At 40.3% G+C, this 24,052-nt stretch overlaps 1 protein-coding gene across 1 annotated transcript in view; it reads right to left on the bottom strand.

The window, feature by feature from the left end:
- The window catches only part of LOC117484802 (citron Rho-interacting kinase), a gene marked incomplete in the record, with an annotated part of 91,454 nt that overhangs the window by 31,057 nt on the left and 36,345 nt on the right, over positions 1-24,052 (bottom strand). Inside the window, 10 exon segments of the mRNA XM_034133238.1 lie at positions 2,937-3,095; positions 4,294-4,579; positions 5,289-5,396; positions 5,747-5,887; positions 8,560-8,664; positions 9,370-9,505; positions 11,521-11,714; positions 14,569-14,766; positions 21,594-21,647; positions 23,884-24,052. Of these exon segments, the coding sequence (XP_033989129.1) occupies positions 2,937-3,095; positions 4,294-4,579; positions 5,289-5,396; positions 5,747-5,887; positions 8,560-8,664; positions 9,370-9,505; positions 11,521-11,714; positions 14,569-14,766; positions 21,594-21,647; positions 23,884-24,052 (1,550 nt within the window).

The raw sequence follows: 24,052 nt of genomic DNA, 5'->3' as shown, positions 1-24,052 counted from the left end.
TTATCCAGTCTGTTCACCACCGTGAGTTCAGTTTAACACTTTAATGCCACAGCAAGTTTCATTTAAGAGCAAGTTTAAGCACACTTCTGCCACAATCCAGATTTTTGTTTTAGAATGCTATGTCAGAAAAAAAGATGTATAAAATGCTAATTCCCATAATATTTAAAGACTTTTTAAAGATTGATTCAAGACATTTTAATTTCAAATAAATGCCATATAATTTGGTGAATTAATTCAATGCCTTTTACGATTGAGGATGTGCTGAAACATTTTCCATAAAACATTTATAATTATTATATCATATAAAATTATTGTTGTTTTTATTTCACATTAAATCAATTAGTTAGTAACCATTATTAGGTGTTTTTATGTAATATTAATTATTATTATTATTATTTAGAATCAGAATACTTCATCTGATTATCTGACTTCATCCCAGAAGAAAATGTGGTTTCGTATACAGTTTGCTATAATATCATTATGACACTAAAACTATAATATATTACATAATATTACAATTATTTTTAATGTATTTAAACTCATATCCATTGATGATTCCAATTTAAGATAAGAATTTTCTAGGTTTAACTTTGTTGGTGTCGCGTTGACTGTTTTGTAAATTAAATGACTGAGTAATACCTTAATTGTTTATTACAGAGCGTGGGTTCAAACAGCGCTCAGTGCATGGCAGAGGTAACATCTGTCAGTGTGTGAGAACATCTCAGGTTGGAGTGAAATCTGCAAATCAGATCGGCGTAGCTTCAGCAACCAAGATAAAAAAATGCTTCAGATTTATAAAGCTGTGCACTGAGAGGCTGAATGATCGCTCAGGTTTTATACAAAAAAAGTGCAGAGCTTTTCAAATCTGGCCTTTCAAAGGGATGTGGATGAGGCAACGAGGAGACGAGAGGTAAAGACCAAACTGCAGAGAGCCCAGTTTGGACCACTTACTTTCAAAAGTGACCCTCCTTCTCTCTGAAAGATGTGTGAAGGAGAAAGGATAGAAAGAGTCTCATAAGTGATCCGGAGGGAGAGATATCACAGGTGTGTTTTCTAACGTGTGCAGGTGAGGGCCAAGGTGTGTCGATCCCTGCTCTCACATTTTGTCTGAATGAGCCTCACCGCTCAGTCTGATGGCCTTAGAGCGGGAAAGACAATCTCCTTACGGCGGTAAAACTCTCACACTCACCGACAGCAACCTTTAACATTCGATCTGCTCCAAAAAAATCAGCTTTTCTGTCTTTGTTATGAAAACCAATTTAAAGAGGCCCTAATCTGCTCTTTTTCAGGTGTATATCAGTATGTAGTGTCTCTACTTTAAAGAGTCCTCTCCTGCTGATGTTCAGGTGTATATCAGTATGTAGTGTCTCTACTTTAAAGAGTCCTCTCCTGCTGATGTTCAGGTGTATATCAGTATGTAGTGTCTCTACTTTAAAGAGTCCTCTCCTGCTGATGTTCAGGTGTATATCAGTATGTAGTGTCTCTACATGAAAGAGTCCTCTCCTGCTGATGTTCAGGTGTATATCAGTATGTAGTGTCTCTACTTTAAAGAGTTCTCTCCTGCTGATGTTCAGGTGTATATCAGTATGTAGTGTCTCTACTTTAAAGAGTCCTCTCCTGCTGATGTTCAGGTGTATATCAGTATGTAGTGTCTCTACTTTAAAGAGTCCTCTCCTGCTGATGTTCAGGTGTATATCAGTATGTAGTGTCTCTACTTTAAAGAGTCCTCTCCTGCTGATGTTCAGGTGTATATCAGTATGTAGTGTCTCTACTTTAAAGAGTCCTCTCCTGCTGATGTTCAGGTGTATATCAGTATGTAGTGTCTCTACTTTAAAGAGTCCTCTCCTGCTGATGTTCAGGTGTATATCAGTATGTAGTGTCTCTACTTTAAAGAGTCCTCTCCTGCTGATGTTCAGGTGTATATCAGTATGTAGTGTCTCTACTTTAAAGAGTCCTCTCCTGCTGATGTTCAGGTGTATATCAGTATGTAGTGTCTCTACTTTAAAGAGTCCTCTCCTGCTGATGTTCAGGTGTATATCAGTATGTAGTGTCTCTACTTTAAAGAGTCCTCTCCTGCTGATGTTCAGGTGTATATCAGTATGTAGTGTCTCTACTTTAAAGAGTCCTCTCCTGCTGATGTTCAGGTGTATATCAGTATGTAGTGTCTCTACTTTAAAGAGTCCTCTCCTGCTGATGTTCAGGTGTATATCAGTATGTAGTGTCTCTACTTTAAAGAGTCCTCTCCTGCTGATGTTCAGGTGTATATCAGTATGTAGTGTCTCTACTTTAAAGAGTCCTCTCCTGCTGATGTTCAGGTGTATATCAGTATGTAGTGTCTCTACATGTCTCCAAGCTTTAATGTTCAAAAAGCTCTTTATTTTTCTCATACTGCCTGTGCTGCAGCACCTCTTTTCACCCTCTGTCTGAAACCAGAGCCCAGTCTGCTCTGATTGGTTAGCTGGCTGACTCTGTTGTGATTTGTCAACCCCTTAGAGATGTCCCGCCTCCTTAGCCTATCATGTACAATGTGTTGGAGCGCTAGCCAATAGGAGTGTGAATGTTCCATAGTGATGTCACTATGTTCCTGAAGTAAACAAAGGAGTGTTTGTTATGAAAACCAAGCTTCTCTTCCAGTTTCTAAAGGGACATCATCTGCGATTTTCTTGAAATATTTGTAACTCCAAGCGCTTCGAGCAGCCACATAAACACGTTTTCTCTCTACTCATTTGAATCAATTTAGAGGGGGAGTGTAAGGGAGAGAAACCCCCTCTGCAGGAAACAGGGATTGTATCCTTTGCAGACCATTTACATGCATTAAAACCTGTATAACACACTAAGGGAAGGGAGACCCCCAACAAGCCTCTCTAAAAAGGCGCTTTGTGGACACAGAGAGAAAAGGCTGGTCTTCAGTAAACCTCCCCCCTTCTCTTTCTCACCCTCGGGTGTGGCGGTGTTCTTCCTGCGCTCAGAGTTGGAGGGGATCAGGGCGGGGGGGCCCTGCTGGTGCTCAGGAGACTTCACCATGGCCGACAGGATCATCTGCTGCCGAGCGGAGGCCGGGGGCCCAGAGCTCCCGTGATCCTTATACTGCAGCGCTGGAGACAAGGTTCTTTATTGTCAATCTGACATAGCTACAGAGTAATTATGTAGTTGAAAATCTTATGTCACAGGCTTCTCCAACAATGCAACATAATAACATAATAACAATAAGAGCATGAGCAATACAAAAAGAATAATAGTTATAAAATAAAATAAAGTGATGATGTGGAATAGTGCAGTACGAGTCTATATACAAGTTATTGGAATGATATATATATATTAGGTATTAGATACATACTACTGAGTAGCAGATGAATGTTTGAAGTCGTTTCAACAGTTCAATTTTTTAACAGTCTCACTGCCCGCGGGAAGAAACTGTCTCCGGAGCATTCATTCATCACTTCATTATGAGTCGGATACTTCATCATGCTGAGTGTACTGTCTGCTATGGAAGCCCTGAGACACAAGTTATAACATTAAGTTCAGTTTTCTGACGTCCAGCGCTCCGTCTTTTAACATCTTTCTCTCTCTTGATCCTCCTTAGTCATTATAGTGCTTCACAGCGGTCTGTCCTACTGTCGTATTGACCTCTGAGATGTCCGAATGGACCAATCAGAATCAAGTATTCAACTAAGCCACGTTTTTAAAAAGGGAAATTGTTGCGCTTCATCTTCCTGTGGCCGACATGAGTATTACAACTTTGAAAGATTATCCTGGCAACACGTTTTCTAGGTGTTCGTCAGCCATAAACACAGGGGGAAGAAACTATTTGGATCAGATTTAGAAAATGGATACCCATAGTTTTTTTTTCTTTACCCCACTCACCTTCAGGGCTTCCGTAGTTATCTATATTTCAAAGGCGAGTAACTCACCCTTACAGAGTGACAGAGGGAAACAAGACTGCAAGAGACAGGAAGTCCTGCAGGACCTCGGAAGGATATATAATATGCTTTTGCAGACCACGTATAAGGCTTATGAGTCTGCTATTAAATAGTTTTGTTGTCTTTTCTTGTGTTTTATATTGTTTATACATTGTGTATGAGAGTTTTTCAGTCTGTGGCTATAAGTATGGTTTTATTGTCTTGTGTTTTAAAAGAATAGTTTTGTCCTATCGGTTTTGTCTAAATGCATTTATGCTGCTTTTTATATATGTATTGATGTACAGCACTTTGGTCAACTCTGCTGTTTTTAAATGTGCTATATAAATAAAGTTGGATTGGATGAGTGTCCTATATTTCAAAGAGAGCAACTCACCCTCCTCCCTCAGGGAGCGCAGCTCTCCTCTCATCTTCTGCATCGCCTCCTCCAGCTCCGTGCTGCGACTCCTCTCCTTGTCCAGAGCCAGCTTGATGTCGCTGTACTGCAGAGGCACCGGCTGGATGGAGGGCAGCGGGGACACCGGACCCTGACCCTGACCTTGACCCTGACCTTGACCCTGACCCTGACTCTGATTCTGACTCTGATTCTGAGCCTGATTCTGATTCTGAGCCTGAGCAGCCATGGCAGCCAGAAGGTCTTCCCGACGACGGCCAAACAGACCCTGAGAGGAACAGGAACAATATGTATTCACATGCTTTGAACGATTAATATGCTCCTTCATTTCCACATGAGTTCTGAGTGTATTTCAGTTTCTATGTGGTGATGATCTACAACTATCTCTGAACGGCATCGGGTGTCCTGAATTTAAACTTTATTATAAATTCATTTTCAAACTTAAATTACGTCAATTTCTATTTTGGAAAGTAATTTTCAAAAATATAGCTTTTATTATATTTATTTGTCTATTATTATTATTATTATTATTATTATTATTATTATTATTATTATTATTATTATTATTATTATTATTATTATTATTATTATTATTATTATTATTTATTTTACATTTTTAAGCTCTCATCCTTTTATCATTTCATGTGCCATATTTAAAAAAAAAAGAAATAATAATAATAATTTACAAGCCACTGTTAAATATATATTTGCACATAACACATAAAGACCAGAAAGTCTCATCCTGAGGTCAAAATGCAACTCTGAAAACTCTACAAAGCAATGGCATAGTTGGACAAATCTTGCTGCAATGATTTATTTACAAATTGCTAAACTTAAAAAGATTTACAGTAAGAGAAAATATTGAACAAAAAAAACCAAATAATCTGTTTTTTTAAAATACATAAATACTGGAACAAAACAATCTCGATGCAACCTCTGTCACCTCCTAAAATAAAAATTAAAAACATGGTGCTGACCTTCTTCTTCTTGGAGCCTCCGTGCGCCTGGGCCTGCAGGAAGTCGATGAGCTTGGTCTGCTGCGTGATGGTTCCCTCCATCTTCACCTTCTCATGGGAGTACACCGCCTGCAGGTGGAGCTAAGTGAACATCACTACTGCCATGAATGTCGTCTCGAGGACTTCACTTCACACACAGAGGGGGAGGGGGGGGGGGGTACAGCAGGGTGCTGGGGGGTAAGACAAAGTGTGGGGGAGGGGGTGTCTGTGTTTATGTGTCTGTTATTATTAAAACAAAGTGACAGGGGGAAACATGACTGCAAGAGACAGGAAGTCCTGCGGGAGCTCATCATGACATCTGAGTGTGTGTTTCCTGTACATACAGTACTATCACTATCATTACAACATATAACACTGTGTATAAATGTGTGTGTGTGTGTGTGTGTGTGTGTGTGTGTGTGTGTGTGTGTGTGCAGCACCTGGACGTTCTCCAGCTGGTACTCCAGGTCGGTCCTCTCGGTCTTCAGCAGGTCGGCCTGGTCCAGAGCGTCCTGCAGACCCTGGGTCAGCCGGAAGATGTGCGTCTTCTGAGCGTCCGTCTGCTGCTGCAGCTTCTCCTGCTGCGGGGGGACAGATGTTGTTGTGTTACCTTTCACATCTGGACGCTGAGACGCTGAACAACTGATGCTGATATTCAGAGGTGGGAAGTAGTGGAGTACAAATACTTTGTTACTGTACTTAAGTACATGTTTCTGGTATCAGTACTTTACTCCACTACTTATTTTTCTGACGACTTTTTACTTTGACTTCTTACATGTTGAACACAAATACCTGTACTTTCTACTTCTCACATGTTGAACACAAATACCTGTACTTTCTACTTCTTACATGTTGAACTCAAATACCTGTACTTTCTACTTCTTACATGTTGAACTCAAATACCTGTACTTTCTACTTCTTACATGTTGAACACAAATACCTGTACTTTCTACTTCTTACATGTTGAACACAAATACCTGTACTTTCTACTTCTTACATGTTGAACACAAATACCTGTACTTTCTACTTCTTACATGTTGAACCCAAATACCTGTACTTTCTACTTCTTACATGTTGAACACAAATACCTGTACTTTCTACTTCTTACATGTTGAACTCAAATACCTGTACTTTCTACTTCTTACATGTTGAACACAAATACCTGTACTTTCTACTTCTTACATGTTGAACTCAAATACCTGTACTTTCTACTTCTTACATGTTGAACTCAAATACCTGTACTTTCTACTTCTTACATTTTGAACACAAATACCTGTACTTTCTACTTCTAACATGTTGAACTCAAATACCTGTACTTTCTACTTCTTACATTTCCCAAACAGGCTGGTTCCTTTAGTCTGAATGTGTGTTTGGTGGCGTGATCATTATTATTTAGAGTCATTGCGTGCCTATTGATTTGAACACGATCCGTGTATCCATCATTTCCTGGTCTTCTCTAAAGAAGAGGGACCAATGAAAACGTTGTCATGTTGCCGTTGTTCAGCATGGAAACATTCATTAGCTAACAATGACATTATTGTTCTATTAATATAAAGGGAGGTCAGGTACTCTTTAAAACAGCTGCTAGTTATGGGTACTTTTTACTGAAGTACATTTCAAAGCCCTCTTTACTTTTACTTGAGTAAAGAAGTTTAGTCAGTACTTCTACTTTTACCAGAGTATTTTTAAACACGAGTATCTGTACTTCTACTTGAGTAAAGGATGTGTGTACTTTTGCCCTCTCTGCTGATAGAGAAGCACGGTTTAAATCCAGCAGACGAATTAGAAGGCAGATCCAAAAAATCACTCAAAACCCACCTGTTCAACACTGCATTCAACCTCTGACCAGTGATCGTGCTGTCATGTTAAATGTTTGTTGTTTGTTTTTCATGTGTTGTGTCTTGATGTCTGTCTGTTGATGTGACACATGGAGCTGCTGTGATGCAAGGAGCATTTATTTCAGACTTGATCTGACCATTCAAGGATTATCAGATCGTATACATATTTTTTTCATGAACCCTCATTTATTTTTTAAAGTTTTTAAATCAGAGACTAAATATATTTCTTGAGGATAATTCAATAAATACATGTCTGTTAAGTCCCTTTAACTTCTTGTGATTTTATAAATATATTTATTTTATCTTTTTAGCGTACATTGTTACTTTAACTTCTTTATATTGATATAAATATTTCCAATTAACTGTCATGAACCCACATGTCAGGTATTCAGATGACTCACATCCTCGTACCGTCTCCTCTCCTACAGCTTCATTCCTCTCCTCTCCATACAGCTTGATTCCTCTCCCTAAGGCTCGATTCCTCTCCCTAACGGAGCGTCCACACAGCAGCGTTAAAAAAATCTTGGAGGTGGGCGTATCTGAAGCTTGGGGATTTTTTGCGAGCAAGGCACCAACAACCAATCACATGAATCTCCCGCCCCCCACATACGAAGCAAAAAAGTTTGAAGTAAACTGGATATAAACTCCCCAAACAGGCGAAAACCTACCACTGTCTCTGCCACCTCCCTCCATGCCTGGCTCCTCCGGTTTATATCCCGGTAGGTAAATAGGGACTGGTCATAAAGCACCGGGTGATTCCCTACCGCTAATTTCTCCTCCATGTTTTGGAATATGAGGAAATGACCTGCGGTATGTCTCTCCCAGCATACACGCCGTCTGATTGGCTAGCGCTTGAACTGTCAGATTTGCATACACAGGATTTGATTGGCTGACGCTTCCACCTCAGCTTCAAAAGTTGAACATTGCTCAACTTTTAAATCCTGAAAATCCTGAAAATCTCCGCTCTGCTTCCCACAATGCAGTTCGGCGAAAAGTGAGGCAAAGTGACGTCACCCCATTCAAAGTGAATGGGCAGAAGCGTTGGAAGATTTTTTTAACGCTGCTGTGTGGACGCTCCGTAAGGCTTGATTCCTCTCCTCTCCATACAGCTCGATTCCTCTCCCTAAGGCTTGATTCCTCTCCTCGCCCTACAGCTCGATTCCTTTCCTTACAGCTCGATTCCTCTCCTCTCCATACAGCTCGATTCCTCTCCGTTTTTCATGTATTGTGTCTGTTGATGTTACACATGGAGCTGCTGTGATGCAAGTCACATTTCAGACTTGATCTGACCATTACAATATTATCGTATCGCATCGTATCTATAATATGCATCCCTACTTTAAAAATCTAATATTTGTACATGATGCATAGGATAAAAACGTATAAGCCCATGGCAGTAATGTGGGATGGTGCACCTCCTCCAGCAGCCTCTGCTTCAGATCCCTCTCTCCCTCCAGCTTCTGCTGCAGACTGTGGGCGTTCATCTCCAGCATGGCGTGCTTCTTCTCCAGATCGTTCATCTGAGAGCAGGAAGAAAGAAACTCTTCACATATATATATACAGAGGTGGGAAGTAGTGGAGTACAAATACTTTGTTACGTTACTTAAGTACATGTTTCTGGTATCAGTACTTTACTCCACGACTTTTTACTTTGACTTCTTACATTTTTAACACAAATACCTGTACTTTCTACTTCTTACATTTTGAACACAAATACCTGTACTTTCTACTTCTTACATTATGAACCCAAATACCTGTACTTTCTACTTCTTACATTTCCCAAACAGGCTGGTTCCTTTAGTTTGAATGTGTGTTTGGTGGCGTGATCATTATTATTTAGAGTCATTGCATGCCTATTGATTTGAACACGATCCGTGTATCCATCATTTCCTGGTCTTCTCTAAAGAAGAGGGACCAATGAAAACGTTGTCATGTTGCCGTTGTTCAGCATGGAAACATTCATTAGCTAACAATGACATTATTGTTCTGTTAATATAAAGGGAGGTCAGGTACTCTTTAAAACAGCTGCTAGTTATGGGTACTTTTTACTGAAGTACATTTCAAAGCCCTCTTTACTTTTACTTCAGTAAAGAAGTTTAGTCAGTACTTCTACTGTCACCAGAGTATTTCTAAACATGAGTATCTGTACTTCTACTTGAGTAAAGGATGTGTGTACTTTTGCCATCTCTGTATATATATATATCTGTCAGAGTGAAAAAGCTTACGGTGTCGGTGAGGCTCTCAGCCTTGATCTTCTGGTCGTTGAGCGCCTGCTGCAGGGCCACGATCTCCGCTTGGTGCTCCTTCACCGCCTGCTCCACCGCCAGACGAGACTCCGAGCTGCGCTGCTCTGAACGAAGCCTGGAGCGTGAAACATAAATACATTGTTTATAAAGTTACTTTAAAGAAGCCTTATTAGGTTTTGGGGGTTTTCCCTTTCCGGTAGTGTGTTATATAGGTGTTATGTAAATGGTCTGCAAATCCCTGTGTTCCCTCCAGAGGTAGTGTATATTTCCCCGAAAACACCTTTATTGGACTCCTTTTTTTACTTCCGGGAACATAATGACATCACTATGGAACACTCGCTACTGGATAGGCTAAGGGACGGGACATATCTAAGCGGTTCACCAATCATGAATTGAGAATAGATCCGACCCGCATCTTCTTTGTTTTACCCAGAACCGAACCCGAAAAAAAATGTTTGAAAAAATACCAAATGCAAATCAGTTTTTTAGCTGGTCACCCGTCGGGTACCCGACCCGATGCAGGACTCTGGTCTGTAGCTGTAAATGCTAATGAGCTGCTGCTGGCCACGCCCCTCTGAGAGATGATTGGTTAAAAATAACACAATGGTGCTCTAGGAGGAGATTGGCTAATGGTTACACAAGCCAAAAAATTGTTATGACATCATAAAGTGGCCAAAATCTGAATAGGCTCATTTTCAGACAGGTTTTTATATAAATGGATCAGGACAAAAGGAGAGGGGGTCTTTGTTCCTGATACTTTCAGAATCTCTTTACACAGAGGGGACATGTTTATGTATAAAAGACATGACAAACTGGATTTTGCATTATAGGTGACCTTTAAAATAGTCACAAAACCCAATTTCCCCCTCTAAGTATTCTGCAGTCTTTCCTGGTATTTCTGCAACTTCTCCTTCGTTTTAGTCTAAAAACCTTATTAATATGCTTTTCGTGTACACAGTTCTCATCACACGCCTTCTGCCAACACCAACTCAGAAAATAATTTCATATATTTCCCAGAATACCTTTTGAGAAAGCTTGGAGAATATTGCCAAACTTGTTGCATTCAGTGTGTGGGCGGAGGGAGCTGATCCAACACTGATAGCAACAGAAACATCCACAGCAAAGAAATTAAGATATTTCTCCGGCCTATAAAAATAAAATCATAACCCTTTCTCAAATGTCTTAAGGTTTAAATTATATCATGGATTACTGTACTATATGTGCTCTGAAGTCGATTAATCTTTCAGTTTGACTAAACTCTGCCCCGTTTGAAATGATTTATTTACTTCTTAAATTATTTTCAAGTGTTTTTTTTATGGTGTTCATGATGCCAATGTGCTGTCATGGATGTTTGTTGATGTTGTTTGTTCTTTTGTTCTCTCTGTACAAAGCAAGATCACCTTGGGAAAATACAAGTTCAATTCATTCATACATCTCCCACGTGGCAGCAAAACTTCATGTTTTAGTTTTGTCCAGTAAATCTCAGTGAAAAGAAAACTCAACACCAAATGGACTTACTAACCAACCAACAAACCATCCAACCAACTTGCCTAACTACTTACTTACTTCCATCCATCCGACATCCAAACCACCAAACAACCATCCATACATCAACCCAACCGACATAACCTTCGATTAAATCTACCTACATACTCCCATCTGTCCGTCTATTCCATCCATCCATCCATCCATCCATCTATCCATCCATCAAACAAAACCAAACAAACAAACAACCAACCATTTATCCATCCATCTATCCATGAATCCATCTAACCATCCCTACATCCAATAAGCCAACTATCCATCTATCCAACCAACCGACTGACCGACCGACCAACCAACAAACAAATCAACAGACAAACCTACCAACCGACCACCAACCAACCATCCATATATTCATCCATGCAGTTAACCAACCAACCAACCAACCAACCAACCAACCAACCAACCAACCAACCAACCAACCAACCAACCAACCAACCAACCAACCAACCAACCAACCAACCAACCAACCAACCAACCATCCATCCATCCCTCTGTCTCCAACCTACTGTACATACCTTCTTACTTATTTTCATACGTTAAATTAAATGTAGTCTATAAATGTCATTAATAGTGGACGTGAGTAACCTGTTCTGTTTTTCAGTGTCCAGCAGTCTCTGGATGTCTCTGGTTCTCCTCTCCGCCTGGTTCTTCTCGTCCTCCAGAGTCGACCTCCAGGCTTCCCACTGCCTCTCCTTCTCCAGCAGCTCGTCGTTCAGGGTCTCCAGCTCCAGCACCTGCTCCTCCAGCATCGTGCAGGTGGTCTTCAGGGTCACCAGGTTCTGAGGCAGAAATAAGAAATACCTTTTATACCTAAAATGTACCAAGTAAATATATCAAGTCAGTCATTGACAGCAATAAACACAGCTTTATAAAGGAGAGAAAGGATGTAATATATATTCATGGGACAAACATCCCTCTAATATTAAAAGATGCTCAACATGTTAAGCACAATATATTGCTAAGAAATATAAATAAATAAGAGTACAAAAATACCATACTTATAAAATGGACTGACCAATTGACTTAGCAGTGACAATATTAAAGGAAAAAAAGTAGACCTAAGGAAATTACATTGAGTGAAGATAATATTAATGAATACATAAATAAAACCAATACAAAAATACATATAACATAAAACTAAATAATACAATAAATAAATAAATATAAATTATTAATAAAATATAAAGTGGAAACACACCAGGCCCCTGAATTTCCATTATATTCCTTTCAGACATTTTATTAAATATAAGTTCATGAATAAAAAGTGTTTTATGTGCAAATTATCTGGGGGATAAACCCTTGACTTGACCCTTGATTATTTGTTTGGTCTTTTCTCAGCACATGTTAAGCGGGGGGCTTAACATGTGCTGAGAAAAGACCAAAGAAATAATCTATTTTCAAATATTTGCTTTAAGGAATTTTGGTATCACAGCCTCAAATAATCCATCCATCCATCCATCCATCCATCCATCCATCCATCCATCCATCCACCCATCCATCCATCCATCCATCCGTCCGTCCATATAGATATCATTACAAATATATCATAAATAAAGCCAACAGGGATTTTGAGTAATATTCTAATTAGGATATTTACCTTAGTTTTAAACAACAACTCCTAAACTGTAATTATAAAACCAGCCCTGGTGCTCCTGTGGATTTATTTACATGCATATTTGGGCACAGCGCATTTTGTTATGCACATGCCTACACAAAGTGTTTTACAACGCCGCGCTTTAGACAGAGCGTTGGGGATAAATATAGCACAGCGGCCTCTGAAGTCCAACGCTTCACAGCTGACACGACCTGGGAGTGATGGGGATGACACATCCCTCCCACACATCCCTCATCTATGACTTCCATCGCTGGTTACACAACCAGCAGGACACCCACACACAGATCCTCCCACAGGGCAGCACACACACACACACACACACACACACACACACACACACACACACACACACACACACACACACACACACACACACACACACACACACACACACACACACACACACACACACACACACACACACACACACACACACACACACACACACACACACAGCCTCCTCTCTGTGTTTCTCTCTGCAGCCAGCATACAGCTCGTAGCATTACTGCCATGTTCCCAGGGTTTCTGCTGCCTGATTTGCACTTAAGACTGTCTGGAGGGAGGTGTGCAGGTCAGCTGCCAGAGGTAGAGCGGAGATATCACATAATGTGGGGAAGTGGAAACCTGGTGTCTGACGGGCGGTGAGTGGGAGGCAGGGGGAACGAACGGGAACTAGAGGAAGGAGTACAGCTGTCTCAGAAAACTGTGGCTTCTTTTTTTTCAAATTTGTATTGTATCTTTCATATAGAACAGGGAAATAATTGTTGTCACACTGCATTAAAAAAAAACACTTCCCCAGGGTCCTGGCAAAGACATTATAAGGCATGGTTTGCATAACAAAACAGTACATCAGTACTACTGATTTTGGGCTAACTTTGAAATGACACAAAGTCTATTTTGTGTGTCCAGAAACGTTCCCAACGAGTATCGTCATCATTTCCATCGCCTTCCATCATAGTAAGCATAGCCTCGTGGGACGCAGTCTCAAACATTGCATTGCCGACCAATTCCTTCAAATCCGGAGACTTGTCTGTTTTCCAACATCTCAAGATAATTCTAGAAGCGGTCATCAAACCAATCATGATAACAGAAAATGCACTATTTGAAATATGTGTATTTATTCTTCAACATATTCAACCTCAACCTCATTCAAAAATGTAACCATAGCCTATAGTGATTGGTTCAGAGCTAAGCTGTGAACTGTGATAAACAAACTGGTTTAAAAATAAGCATTTTGATTTCCCCCACAATTTATTAGAACATGTAACGTTTGAAAAGTTGCAAAAAAACAGAAAAGCAATTTAACAGCCTTTCCTTCAACTGGTTGTTCACAGCAGCGTCAGAAGTAGGTACTAGACAACTATACGCAAGGCTTTAATTGTAAAGTAAACAAAGGGTAAGAAAAAAACTGCGTATTGGAAACAAAACAAGCTGGCGTGCTCCTAAAACATCCTAGACATTGTCTGTCTGGACAATATAAATATATATCTGCGCTAACAGCTGGCTTCGTCAGAATTGATTCAATGAAGGCGTTTTTCTGCATCCTATTTAGCTCATTAACAAACATTTCGACTAAGGCTGTATCCATAGGTAAAAAGCAGAGGGGTGTTTGCATTAGCATTCAGATCCAAGACACATTTTTACAGCTTCTTCCGTGGCCTATGCTTCACCAGTTCATTACGTTTCATGAAAATTAATATGTGTGTTACCAACAAATGCAAATCAATTCATCCTTCATGCCAAATATGAAGAAGAGATATCATGTTCATCAAAATGGGATGGATGGACTCTTAACATAGTGCTCTAAGCGGCAGAGGCACCATTTAACAAACTACGTGTTGTACATACATACACGCACGCACGCACGCACGCACGCACCACACACACACACACACACACACACACACACACACACACACACACACACACACACACACACACACACACACACACACACACACACACACACACACACACACACACACACACACACACACACACACACACAGCCCCCGTACCTGTTTCTGGTTGTTGAGGTGCATCTCGCGGTCGGCCACCTCCCTCCTCAGCCGGTCCACGTCCTGGCCGAGGTGCAGCCGGTCCTCCCGCTCGTCTGAAGCCTCGTCCAGCTGCTTGGAGAGGTAGAAGTTCTGCCGGTTCAGCTCGGCGTTATCCTGCGTCAGCGCCGTCAGCTGCTCCTCCAGATCTGTGATCACCTGCAGGACGGAGCACATTATCTCAGGATCAAATCAAGTCAAAGTCAACTTTATTGTCAACTTTCAGTTTGTGTGTACAGACAGAGAGATCGAAATACCGTTTCACACAATCCCGAATACAAATATTTATAACAATATGTATAAAATCACAAACAAATGGGAAACTGAACAGTGAACGAGGTAACACAGAGTATCACAACAATCAGACGAAGCCCGAAACATACTGCACGGATCATTTAAGTTAACGCAATGTTTTTGAATAAATTGACGGCAGTGAAATTGACCCCACTGCAACCAAAATATATCACTTAAAAACCAACATTAAAACAATAATCAGGATTCTCTTAATGAAATTCAACCCTTTAATATTGATTTCTTTATGTTTGAATTATTTAGCTTTTATTTACCATTTGGTGAGACAGTCTTAAATACTTACTGTAATGCATACAAGAGATAAATACCCTGTTCCCCTTCTATATAAAGTACATGTTTGTCACAGACGACACATAGACTGTGCAAAAGGGTCTGGGAAAGGGTTCTCTAACCTCTATGTTAATGTGCATTCCTTTTTTACAATTTGCAGGCTTAATAAAAAGAGCCTCATGCACTGAATGTGTGCAACAATCATTTCAATAGGCTGCTTCAGGAAAGGTTCTTGCTTCAAGGTTGTTGTTTCTTTCAGTGCAACAACCCTGCCCTGCAGAAGGTCTCTGACTGAAAGCTTGTGATAATTATTTCCCCGCTTGCAGATACATCTTTTCATTAGATAGATCTAAGGTGAACCCTAACCCTCTGACCCCAGGGGAGAGGGGTTATTTACACACAGATAAAGGTCTCTCTTTTCATTCTGCGTATTGTTTCTCATCCTCACAAGTTGACCACTCCACTGCTGCATGATATATCTGGGTTAGAGATATAATGTAATCATCCCAGTGTAATATCTCCAGCCGAGCAGCCAGCCAATCATTTCATCAGTCTGTTCCTCCAATCAGCCCTCAGACTCCTGTGCACTCTAATCATAATCATAATAGATTACATTTGTATTGCGCCTTTCAAGGGACCCAAGGCCGCTTTACACGGTGTGAACAAACAAACAAACAAGAAGGGCAAATAATAAAGTAACATTTAAATAAATAGCAGGGAGACCAGGGTTAAAGACTCCCCATCCTCTCGTGGGAAACATGTGTAAGGCAAGGCAAGTTTATTTATACAGCACCTTTCAACACAAGGCAATTCAAAGTGCTTTACAAAAAGACATCAAGATCAATAAGAAACATATTGTAAAATGGCATTTAAAAACACTCATTTAAAAGCAAAGATAATAAAACAAGAATAACTGTTGGAGCCATTTTTTGTGTTGATAATAAATGTATTATTTTCTAATTAATTTAGATCTTAAAGGTGGGGTAGGTAATTTTGGAGAAACCAGCTCGAGTGCGCTAGAATTTGAAAATACACAGCCGGAGAAAATCTGCCCCTTCCTTCAGACTTCCTTACAGAGCCCCTCCTCCAACACACACGAACGCGCACATGACCAATGAGGGCACGAGATAAATTTGTGCACAGATGGAAGGCTGACAGGCAGGTAGGCCATCCAGTTATTTTAGCCGGGCCGGCTCAGATGATTGGTCGTGCTTTTTACAGTACTACGGCTTCCACAGATGACATTTATGTATATATTTATTGTCAAAGCATTTCATATATTAATTGCTAAATAAATTACATACCCCACCTTTAATATATTGTTTCAATTTAGGAATTAGTATTGAATTAAAGGGGACCTATCATGCAAAATACACTTTTGTACGTCTTTTATACATGAATATGTGTCCCCGGTGTTCCAGGGAACTCACCAAGTGTCAGAAAACACAACCCTCTCTATTTTCCTCCATACCCAAATCTCTAAAAAAGGGGCTGCAACGGATCTGATAAAAACTGATCCAGATTTGAACACTGTCCTGACGTCAGGACGGTGGCACTACGGCTATTGGGCCAACTCCACCAATCAGGAGGAGACAGCCACGGCCATTGCCGTTCGAAAGCGCTGGAGACGCTGTAGTACATATGCCAGGCCTGTAGATGGTGCTGTTGCTCACAGAATCAGCCTTTGCAAAAACAGGGGTAAAAAAGCGAAATGAGGCATGGCTAAAATGCATGATCTGTTTGGTATTTTGAAAAAAAAAGAGTATAAATATGCCTTATATAGGTATGGTCCTACACTATATTATTCAAATATAGCATGATAGGTCCACTTTAAATATTCTGAGAATAGTTTAGATTTGTTGTGATCAATCAGCTGTTATCTAAGGAAGGACTGAGCCTCGGTCTTTGACCTCACTGATCATTTTTGTTTATTTGTTTGTTTAATTTTATGGAAGAAGTAAATATATATAATGAATCCGCCAAAGGAAGGCAAAGGAATCAGCGCCTACAGAGTTTTATTTGGACTGTTTTTAACGTGTGAGTCAAGAAGCGGAGCCGTGTTAATGTGGCACACTTTTAAATATCCTACAAGAATGAGCCACGACAATAACAAAGGAACATGAATCAAAGTTACAGAGCAGTGTGAGATACGAATAGTTCAATTAATAGCAGCGGCAAAAAGAAAAGTCTCCAGCCTGGATTTAAAAGTAGTCACAGTTGCAGCGGACCTGCAGGTTTCTGGGAGCTTGTTCCAGATATTTGGAGCATAAGAACTGAACTTCTCCGTGCACAACTTCCATGTGGCGTGGGGGGGAAGAGGCAAAGCTTTTAAGCCCGTGAATGAGCTGTCTGCAGCTAAATACTGAAGGCGGGGCGAGGAAGTGATGCTCCGGGAAAATGTCTGTCATTTGAATCTGAAAATCACATCCGGGGCGTTGCATCCTGCTCAATACAAACTGCTCAATGGATGAAAGAGAAGGATGAAAGAGAAGGATGAAAGGAATATAAAAGGTTAGAAAAGTGACAAAAGAACTATAATTTCACGGGAAGACTCGGGGTCGAGGGACGTGAGGATCTGGTGAGGGATGTTTCCACATATCTGGAACAAACTCCCAGAAACCTGCAGGTCCGCTGCAACTCTTACTACTTCTAAATCCAGCCTGAAAACGTTTCTTTTTGCCGCTGCTTTTAATTGAACTATTCACATCTTACACTGCACTGTAACTTCTATTCATGTTTTATTATCTCTGCTTTTTAATGTTTCTAATGTGTTTCATGCTCTTAATGTCTTTCATTTTTGTAAAGCACTTTGAGTTGCCTTGTGTTGAAAAGTGCTACATGAATAAACGTGCCTTGCCTCAATACTCTCTGTGAGGGTGTGGAGCAAATAAAGAGTGCAGCTGAAGAGGCGGTGAATCAGTTCCCTGGCTTTAATGAGCCGAGCTTTGACTGTTCACTGATGGTACAGAGGAACATCTGCTCTCTCTGTGAACCACACAAGACGTTGGATTACTCACCAAGTTTTAAATGCTATCACTTTTTATTTTAATGCTACTGAGATATGGGGGATTGATGTGGATAATATGCTGCATGTATTTAATATTTCTCTCTTAATCCAGTCTAAAACACTTACTGTAATGCATACAAGTAACAACAACTTCTAACTCTTTAAAGTGGAGACACTACATACTGATATACACCTGAACATCAGCAGGAGAGAACTCTTTAAAGTAGAGACACTACATACTGATATACACCTGAACATCAGCAGGAGAGAACTCTTTAAAGTAGAGACACTACATACTGATATACACCTGGACATCAGCAGGAGAGGACTCTTTAAAGTAGAGACACTACATACTGATATACACCTGAACATCAGCAGGAGAGGACTCTTTAAAGTAGAGACACTACATACTGATATACACCTGAACATCAGCAGGGGAGGACTCTTTAAAGTAGAGACACTACATACTGATATACACCTGGACATCAGCAGGAGAGGACTCTTTAAAGTAGAGACACTACATACTGATATACACCTGAACATCAGCAGGAGAGGACTCTTTAAAGTAGAGACACTACATACTGATATACACCTGAACATCAGCAGGAGAGGACTCTTTAAAGTAGAGACACTACATACTGATATACACCTGAACATCAGCAGGAGAGGACTCTTTAAAGTAGAGACACTACATACTGATATACACCTGAACATCAGCAGGAGAGGACTCTTTAAAGTAGAGACACTACATACTGATATACACTTGAACATCAGCAGGAGAGGACTCTTTAAAGTAGAGACACTACATACTGATACACTTGAACATCAGCAGGAGAGGACTCTTTAAAGTAGAGACACTACATACTGATATACACCTGAACGTCAGCAGGAGAGGACTCTTTAAAGTAGAGACACTACATACTGATATACACCTGAACATCAGCAGGAGAGGACTCTTTAAAGTAGAGACACTACATACTGATATACACCTGAACATCAGCAGGAGAGGACTCTTTAAAGTAGAGACACTACATACTGATATACACCTGTACATCAGCAGGAGAGGACTCTTTAAAGTAGAGACACTACATACTGATACACTTGAACATCAGCAGGAGAGGACTCTTTAAAGTAGAGACACTACATAATGATATACACCTGAACATCAGCAGGAGAGGACTCTTTAAAGTAGAGACACTACATACTGATATACACCAGAACATCAGCAGGAGAGGACTCTTTAAAGTAGAGACACTACATAATGATATACACCTGAACATCAACAGGAGAGGACTCTTTAAAGTAGAGACACTACATGTTGATATACACCTGGACATTAGCTTAATAGGGCCCCTTTGATAACATATTTGAATGCCTGTAATGACACTTTGGCCCTGACTGCAGACCGGCTGTCTTTCTGTCAACAGACAGACTAACGGATACACCAACACAGCAACATCTTTGCAGCAGGGCAGAAATAGAAAGAGTCATTTCTATCTGTGCAGATTTGAGAGATGGTTGGCCAGCTGAATGCATGGACAGAGCTTTCTGAACAGTTTGTGAGTGGGAGGATCTCAGAAGTAGGACACTGGCAGAAATGAAGACCATAATGATGTCTATTCAAGGTAAATGAGTTTGAAGGAACTCAAATTCCTTTAACGTGACAACATCATCTCCTCAAGGTTAGTGGGGCACTAATAATAATATGATAATAGTAACAGTATAAATAGTCTAGGGTCTGAGAAAACTGTACACATGTCAGTGTGCTTGAACCTTACCTGTGCAACTAGCAACAAAAGTTACTTAGAAAACCATTTGGGATTAAAACATACTTAAACACAGCTCTCATTGCAAAAATAAACACATTTGAAGGGCTATTGAACGACACATTTACTTTTAACTGTTTAATAAACTGTATTTTATTGGACTTGATGGACTGTGAGATGCTTTGCTGTCTAATTAAAAACAGTTAAAGTTGAGTACAAGACAACAAAAAGCACGTCAACAAATCCTGTCACTTCCTGTCACTGATCCTCCTGGGCTTCTGTTGGCAAGGAAAGCTCACATAGTTAATTTGCACAAATGGTGTTGTGAAAACAAAGCAATTCAATTGGGAATTGAAGTACTACTTGGGTAAAAAAAAAAGAGTCTATTGGGAACAGTATTTCTCACCCAGCTCGACTGGATTCGCAATCATTGCTTTATTAAGAAAGGTTATAGATAGTACCTGTTATATTTTTAGCACCAATTCATCTGAGGTTCCAACAAACTGAGAAAAGAACTGTGAAAATACTGAGGAAATAAAAACACCGGTGACACAAAATCATCATCAGCGCGCTTTGGAACATCCCGGAAAAAATGAATTGCTTTAATTTGCAAACTACAATCCATTGCCATCACTTTTTACACTTAAAGAACATTTTAAAAGCAAATAGCAGCTAGCAAAAGTGTGTCGTATACCACGTGATCGAGCGCAGTGTTGGTTACGCACAGCCAGCCACTGATCACCTTCATCAGATCTGATAGACAGCTACAGTCTAAACTCTGCACACATCATCGCGGGTATTACTTCAGATTCTGCTTTTATCATGAAGGAGACGTCCTGACACCATGGTGCGTCATAGTCTCTTTCCGACATGGAAAAGTTACGTTTTGGGCACAGCTGTAGTGCCAATAGATGTGTGTGTATATTGACTAGGAGCACGTACAATATGCAGCATGTGCACGGCCGCTTACGTGAACTGCAAATAATAATAATTTCCTAAGAAAAAAAAGTCCAGGAGTTTCTCTTCCAGCACGACACACTGAAATGCAGTAATCTGAACTCATGATACTATCAAATATATCTTTACTAGAGAAGTACCAACCACATTTTAGCTACGCTCTGTTGCCTCTAAGTGTGCAATTTAAATGGTGATGTTTAAAAGTCAAAACACATAATCATAATTACATGCATGCCCTGGACCACATACTGTAATTCTCAAGAACAAACACAGATTGCCAATCCGCCCCTGATCCATGGTCCTACTTATTACACTATAACCACACAGAGAACCAAAGGAAAATCTAAAAATGTCACATTCAATCACTTCATTTCCCCCATTCATGATATTCTTTACGAAAAACCAATATCTAATATAGGCTCTACAGTTTAGAATATAATACTGTGCTTATCTTTGACTACAAATGATCCTTGGATGAAAAGGAATAAGAAGTCTAAAATCACAGGAAGTCATTATTATGATTATACATATTGTCCTAATGAAGCCTGATTTACCCAGGAGTGACAGACACACATATGGACGGAGTTATTACAGCAGCTTTAGGTTGGGATGTGTGACGATGTGTGAAGAAAGTGAAGCTGTGTGTTAGTGGAAGGAGAGAGAGAGCAGCTTACCGCACAGCTGTCTCTCAAGACGTCAAACTTGCGTTGAATCTCGTCTCTGTGAGCCTGGAGGAAACGACAAGAGAGAAGAAGAGTTAACAGCCGAGGAGACGTCTCCTTCACTCAGAGAGAAGATCTCACATCTCACATATCTTATATAATTATCATATAATATCAGTTTGTTTATATGTATGTATTTGTGTCTAGATGTTGCAACTATACAGAGCTTTAGCAATACTGTATGTAACTATGGGCATGGCAATAAAGCTATAGAAGTGAAATTGAATTGAGAAGACGGTATTTGATCGGGAAAATGTCAGACAAATTGAAGTCTCTGCAGTCATAATGTCCCTCAATCAAGTCATTCAGATGACTTTACTGTCCATTAAGTTGATAGAGAATGGAAATGGGTCTTTAAATGACATCTTAAAGTCCTAAAGTGACTGATAATAAAGGTGCTGAGTGGATTGTTCTTCCACTGGCGTGTGGTCCATTCAAATCTGACGTCAGAGAATGAAACTAGTATTAGAAATCAATAATGAAAAAGTGTATTAAAGATAGGCTGTATAAAATGTCTTAAGGGACCCAAAGGTAGAAACAGGCTGTATAGAACTGCTGAACAGACTTACAAGAGTGCTTGATTAAAAGGCAGAGGCACCTTAATTCAATTCAATCAGGAGAGACTTCATTTTGTTTAAAGAACATGTATTGACACATGTCATATGATAAATGTTAAGTCTTTGGGGATTAGACCCCGATCCTGAATTCATATATCTGAAGGGGGAAATGCAGCCGTGAGCATATAGGGAACCCCCCCCCCCCCCCCCTGATCTGGATTTGATGAGGAGATGGGATGAAGAGGGGATGTGATGAGGTCTTTGGATTAGCTCTCCTGGCACTGGATGTGATGAAAGGAGGTGGATGGGGAGGAGGTGGATGGGGAGGAGGTGGATGGGGAGGAGGTGGATGGGGAGGAGGTGGATGGGGAGGAGGTGGATGGGGAGGAGGTGGATGGGGAGGAGGTGGATGGGGAGGAGGCGGGCGGCAGCTTGAACACCTGGAATCACAGCTGACTGCAGGAGAGAGGAGAACCATCTTAAAGTGTGGCTGCAGCACGCTGATTGGCTGCTGGAGAATGAGGTGAATGTAATGGGTTATAGACAACGCCCGTGATGAGCTGATTATATGCAGCTGCGGAGTGAATGTATATACCCAGTCTTCCTAAAAGAACTTGCGCTGAGCTTCATTTATCATCATCCAGACAAGCCTAGGATTTTGGCTTGTTTTTACATATGTCTTACTCTGTTTTATACAGTATAAAGAATATGTCCTCAAATTGAGGGATATCTTTTGTGTTTAGAGTAACAGCGTAGTCTTGTGTAATATTTATTTAGTTTTGTTGCGTTATGCACAAGTCTTTTAACATTTATTATTTCTTATAGTTCTTTATTTTCAATGTTTTGTATTGTTCTTGGGTGAATCAGTCCTATCCTGTGTTTCACCCTTATTGCTGTTTCTGCTAAGACACCTGAGTTTCCCTACGGGGTTAATATAGGTGTACAGTATCTATCCATCCATCTTTTCTTATCTTAAATCTATTGAGGGGACTTGTTTTATTTTATTAGAAATATCCTACTTTTCTTTAAAAAAAAATATATTATTATTAGTCAATTTATTGAACATGTTAGAAACAAAAAAAACAATAATTATAATAATAATAACAAAGAGAAGCAAAATAAAAATGATTCCCAAATAGTTTCCATCATGTTCAAAAGGGGCAAGAAGAAGCTTAATAAAACATGAATCTAAAAGCCAACCCTTCTCTTGCGTTCGGTCATACCCCCCTTCCCATACTATTTCCGGTCAAAATGTACCGGTGTGTCATATCTCTGGAACCCCTTATCCAATTGTGATGGTTGACATCTCATTTGAACAGTCAAAGCAAGTAGAATCAAGGGGTGACAGACAGAATGACACCAGGGGTGAATTTCATTTTATAATTGTGCAGTAAGTTCAAAGATAGTGCTTACTGTACATTACTGTATATTATATAAATGCTTGCCATGTAGGCTGTGTTCACTGGAGATGGAAATGCGTTAGTTGGTGTTGTAGCTGAGATTCTTCCCGTTCCAATGATGTATGGGGTGTATTGATTTGATACAAGCAAGTCAGTGTTTCATTGTGTACTTTCAACTAAAGTATATGGTCCGGACCCACAATTCGTCTGACACAATAAAATCTTGAAACCCTGCTTCAGTACTCCTCTTCCTCTTCCTCTTCCCCCCCCCCTCCTCTTCCTCACCCTGAGCACAGTGATCTCCTCCTCTGCCTCAGCGGTCGTGTCCTCCAGTTCAGACCTGGCCTGCTGCAGCTGGTTCTCCAGAGCCAGCCGAGCCGCCTGCAGGTTGCTGATCTGAGACTCTCGCTCCTGCAGAGACAGACTCAGATCTGACGCCTGGCGCTTTATCTCC

The sequence above is a fragment of the Trematomus bernacchii genome, unplaced genomic scaffold (assembly GCF_902827165.1).
Source record: "Trematomus bernacchii unplaced genomic scaffold, fTreBer1.1, whole genome shotgun sequence".
Taxonomy (NCBI): domain Eukaryota; kingdom Metazoa; phylum Chordata; class Actinopteri; order Perciformes; family Nototheniidae; genus Trematomus; species Trematomus bernacchii.
This window is presented reverse-complemented; position numbering and strand designations above follow the sequence as displayed.